The sequence below is a fragment of the Silene latifolia genome, chromosome X, assembly GCF_048544455.1.
Source record: "Silene latifolia isolate original U9 population chromosome X, ASM4854445v1, whole genome shotgun sequence".
NCBI classification, from domain to species: domain Eukaryota; kingdom Viridiplantae; phylum Streptophyta; class Magnoliopsida; order Caryophyllales; family Caryophyllaceae; genus Silene; species Silene latifolia.
This window is the reverse complement of record NC_133537.1, coordinates 41,590,808-41,596,259: the sequence shown is the minus strand read 5'-3', so window position 1 is coordinate 41,596,259 and position 5,452 is coordinate 41,590,808. Positions and strand designations below refer to the sequence as shown.

The window sequence follows — 5,452 nt, the reverse complement described above, 5'->3', positions numbered from 1 at the left end:
TGGCTGATGTATCATTGGTGCTGACCTTTGACATGCATCACATTTTTTCACTTACTCTACTGTATCCGCTCGTATCGTGAGCCAGAAGTATCCTTGTCTAAGGGCTTTGTTTGATAGACTCCTGCCCCTGCATGGTTTCCACATTCACCACTGTGGATGGCATGTAACAAAGTCTCTGCTTCTATCTTATTCAGGCACCTAAAGTAAGGCCCAGCTAGCGAATTCCTAAAAAGCACATTATCAACTAGCACAAATCTAGAGGCTTTCATTTTGAAAACTCTTACCTCCATTTGCTCCACCGGCAGCTTGTCTTCCATTAGGCACTCTAGGTAGGGTTTACGCCAATCAGGGTCAGCCTGCTGCTCGTCTGGGTTCACCAATATTCCTACCCCGTTTACCTGCTCTACATCTTGCTGTTCCTCTACTTTACCCCTGTCTTCTTCTACTAGCTTTTGCATAGCTGGTTCTAGCACGTGCATGATTGGTATTTTGGACAGTTCTGTTGGTTTGAATGTTGCCCCCTGGGTTGCTAGTGCATCAGCCTCTACGTTCTAGTCCCTAGGAACTTGAACAGTTTTGAAGGCCTTGAATTTAGGTTTCAGGCCCTTGGCTACCTTGAGGTAGGCTATCAGCTTGGGGTCCCTAGCTGTATAAGTGTCATTCACATGGTTAAATATGATTAGAGAGTTGTTGTATACCTGTAGGCACATGACTTTTAAATCTAGAGCCAGCTGTAGCCCTATTATGAGGGCCTCGTATTCTGCCTCGTTGTTTGTTGCTTTGAATTCGCATCGGGCTACTTGCACTATCAGGTCCCCTTTGGGGGATCGCAGCACCAGACCAACTCCTTCTCCTCTTTGGTTTGAGGCTCCATTCGTGTGCAGCGTCCAGGCTTTTCCCTCCCAACTTTGTTCTAAGTTCAGTATCTCTTTCTCAGCCAGATTTTTGATAGCTGGGCTGAAATCTGACACAAAGTCAGCCAATGCCTGCGACTTTATTGCAGTTCGCAGTTTGTATTGGATGGCATATCCACTGAGGTGCACAAAGCATTTTGACATATGTCCGGATAACTCAGGCTTCCTCATGATTTATTTTAGGGGATAGTTAGTCGCAACAAGTATAATATGGGACTCAAAATAGGGGCGTAACTTATAAGATGTAGTAAATGGGTTGCTGCACCTTGTCATGCTTCCTGACTAGAACTGCGCTGGTTGCTACTTCTGTGACCAACAGGTACAGGAATAAAGGTTCTCCGTGCTCTGGTTTCGACAATAGTGGTGGGGAGCTGAGGTAGCTTTCCAGTTTTCTGAATGCTTTCTCATGCTCTTCAGTCCATTCAAATTTTTGGCTCTTCCTAAGAATATCATAGAAAAACCTGCATCTGTCTGAAGATCTGGAGATGAATCTACTTAAAGACGCTACCTTTCATGCCAGCCCCTGAACATCTTTGGGCCTTTCCGGTGACTTGATGTGAACATTATTTGCACACAATTAGTCCCCTAATTGAGCCTATTTTGCATACTATTATAACATTTTATGGCCATTTTATCCGTCAAAACCTTCCTATTTGCTTTCCTAGTGCATTTCGTATGTTTTGTAGGAAAGAAGACAATTAGGCGGAAATTCCCGTCTTTCGTGCATAATTAGAAGCTTTTTGACGATATTATATGGACTAGTATGAAGACGAGGAAAGAATGATGACCAAGGATATAGGAATAAAGAGTATATAGAAGGATCATAGGGTTAAAAGTAAGAATGACGAGAGGGAAGGCATTACAAGAAGAAATTGCTCGAAACCCAAACTAAGAATTGCTCCTTTGGCTCTGAATGTATGCTAGATAGAACGGCGTCGAAAAAAAAAGTGATCTAGGCTTTTGAATCACTCCAATAGAAGTCCGGATGAGAAAATGACGTCCGTTTTACAATCCGAGCTCAAACAAAGAAGCTGTTCGCCAATCCGCTCGTCCCGAGACTGAAGACGCTCGTCCCCTGAAGGAATCCGCTCGTCCACCCCTTAAATCCGCTCGTCTTCCCCTGCTACAGCCCGAGCGTCTTGCTCCAAATCCGCTCGTCTTCCCCTGCTACAATCCGAGCGTCCCGAGACCAATTCGCTCGGATTCCCTTACAGCAACTTTCGTTTTCTTCTTGCTCCACTAGAGATGCGCATATTTTTTCAAAGACCGGCGAAAAGGAGACCGGAGTCTCTCTTGAGACCGGCGATTCCCTACCAACAATTAGCATTGTTAATTTACTATTTTACCCTTGCTTAACCTAATGATGCTCTACTATATATACCCCACTTGTAATAATCAAACCATGAAGTTTCGTTAGATTAAATCAAGCTTTCTTAGATTAGATTAGGAGTAGATTAGAATAGATTAATCTCAATATTTCCACAAAATTACACATTAATCTTTCCTTAATTATTGTTCTAGTTTATTATTATTGAGTAATTGAAGATTATTGGGTTATTATTGGAGAATTGACAACCCTTCATCAATCAATCAAGTTTCTTCTATTATTCTTTGCTTTATTATTTGGAATCATCTCAAGTTTGGTATAATTCTTTTACCCTTTACTCTTTATTGTTTATTTCCTCATTCTCTTATCATGTTTACACTTGTTGTTATGTTTGACACCATTAATGACATGTTCTCCATGATAATAAGTGAGTAGTCTCTCAACTAGGATTAGTGGGTAATTAGGGGAAACCAACATGGGATTAATCATGCTTAATCTAATATGTTTTCATAATTAAATTGCTTGCTTGTTGTGATGTCAACCTATGCACATGTTATGTTTGATGAAATGTTAAGCCTATGAATCCTTGCATTTACAACCATCCCTTATCTACTCAACTTGACTTGTAAGATATAAACCAACTCGAGTCTTGTTAGACCATGCATAAAAGTTGAATAGGAGGAAAGTAAGTAGACTTGTAGGTGTTGTACAATCTAATCGATTCGGCTCCGGGACCCAACTCTTCCTATGAACCGTAAGACATAAACCAACTCGGTTCCTCCACAACATTAATTGCTTGCAACTTTGTAAACATGTTTGTATGATCAACACCATGAATCCCCTATGATCCCATGATTCCTAGTACTTTTGATCATTTGTTTACATCTCTTAGTTCATTGTTTGCTTTACTTTGATACTTTCATTAGTCTAGAATACAACTACAAACCCTATCAATTGTGACACTAGCATAAATTGAGATAGATAGACTTTGAACCCAAAGCACACCGTCCCATGGATCGACCTCGACTTACCGCTAACTAGTTGTTTTTTGAGTATTATAAATGTGTTTGATTGGATGTGACCCGACGCTATCACTCTACATCAAAATGGCGCCGTTGCCGGGGATGGTGCTATGTGATTAAGTTCTTACTTGTTTGTCTATTTTAATTTTGCTTTCACCTTGAGGAACTTGTTCCTCAAGGATTGTTCTTACCGTTTTTGTGTAGTTTGCATGCTTGTAGTTGTTTCCTTGTCTTAGCTATGATGGCTCAAGACTTGACTTATGGAGTATATGTTGGATCTTTTGAGTATGACTATAATGGGTATGGGGAGTTTGAGGAGCAAGTCAACACAAACCTACCTTACTACTCATACAATGAACATCCTAACTACTACCCCAAATTTTCCAACCAAAATCCTCACATCCAATATCAACAACAACCACCCACCCAAAACTCACTTTGCAACCAATTCCAAATACCACAATATGAGCACTTTCACACCCACCCACAACAAAAAGATGAGCCCAACTTTGACATTCAAGATATGGTTCTCCAAATGATGGGAGACCAACAAAATTTCTTCACACAAATTCTAGAGGAGAGCCAAAATAGGAACAACGTTCTCCAAAGCATTGTTACCCATGGTGAGGAGTTGGCAATTCGAATTGCCCAAATGAAAGCAACCCAAACAAACACTGCCCACCTATCCTTGAGTATTGAATATGAATGTTTATTTGAGGCAATGACCTTTGATGAAGAAGATGTGAAGTGGAAAGAGCCAATCTCCTTAAGCTCTTGTGAGTATGAAAGTGTGGTATTTGATGATGAAGACATGAGGTTGAGTAAGCCAAATACTCTTAGCCTTTGTGAATATGAGGGTGTATCATTTGATGTGAACATTGAGGTGTTGGAGAAAGAGTTAATGAATAGGAATGAAGCCCCCATTTATGATTCATATAGAGATAGCGATGATGACAAGCCTATGGAAGAAGCTTATGCGGGATATGTGTCATGGAATGAAGAAGAGGAATGAACTTGTGACATTGCCTCACTTGACGAGCCCATCCTTGAGAAGTTTGAGGTATGCTTCCATGAAGAAGATGAATTCCTCTCTCCTATTGACCATGAAGACCTTTTTTCACCTACCGTGGAACCTATGATTGTTGGAGATGATATGGTGGATCTTCTCCAAAAATTCAAATCATCATATAAAGGGTACTTGGTGAAAAAGCTCAAGAAGAAGATTGCAAATGAACTTGCTTGTGGAAATTTGGCACCCACAACATCAATTTCTAAGGTATCCGGTCATCAATGTTATGAGAATTCTCCTTCTACTCTTGAAGGATTGATAAATCCAAATGCTATCATCACCACAAAAATTGAAGGAGAAGTTGGTGAGTGGAAGTCTCCGGACGAATATGAGCCACACACCATACCTTATGTTGACAAGAATCATGGGCTTGTTGGTTTGAAGAATTTCAAAGACTCAAGTGCTAAGGGCAAGGTGAAAGAGTGAAAAAGTGACAAGCTCCCTTGGCCAAGCTTCATATTGAATTGGAACAAACCGTATTCATGCTTATTTGAGGATTGTGCTCAAGCCTTTGACCGGTTATTGAGAGCATTAAGCAACATGGACAAGATCAATAACCATGGCAACAAGGAATGAGTTTGGTGGAGTTCTCCCCCAAACCACCATTTGTAAGATACCCTTTCCTTCAACTTTGCATTACATTTACACTTGCATTTAGTTATATACATATACATTTAGCTTGCATTTGTATTATATTTCATATTGCATTTACATTAGTGAGTTCATGTAGTATAGTTGCATTGTAATATATCTCACATACTCATATAGATAGTTGCATATAGACTAGAATTCATGCATTGTCACTAATGACCAATCCTATTCTTTTCTACACTAGAAATAGTGTTTAAATCGGTTTGGGGAGGTTTGATCATAGGTGACCATAGCTTAATAGAAATCATGCATCATATAGTATAGTTTAGATTGCATTCATTTGTTATATATGTCATATAGAATTGCTTTTAGTTAGAGCATGCATTCATTCATATCATATCATTGCATTTGTACTTCAATTTCCATAAAATCAAAAATCCAAAAACATGTTTTCCTTTTTATTCCTACTCCTACATGTACATTGAGGACAATGTCCAAAATAAAGTGCGGGATGGGAATTTATATTCCA

The 5,452-nt window shown here is 39.7% G+C and overlaps 1 protein-coding gene across 1 annotated transcript; it reads right to left on the bottom strand.

Annotated features, from left to right (window-relative positions):
• Positions 1–551: 551 nt before the first annotated feature.
• LOC141617243 (uncharacterized) lies at positions 552–1,085 on the bottom strand. Its single transcript, XM_074434427.1, has one exon. It carries the CDS (start codon positions 1,083–1,085, stop codon positions 552–554), a length of 534 nt encoding a protein of 177 aa, XP_074290528.1.
• Positions 1,086–5,452: the final 4,367 nt, after the last annotated feature.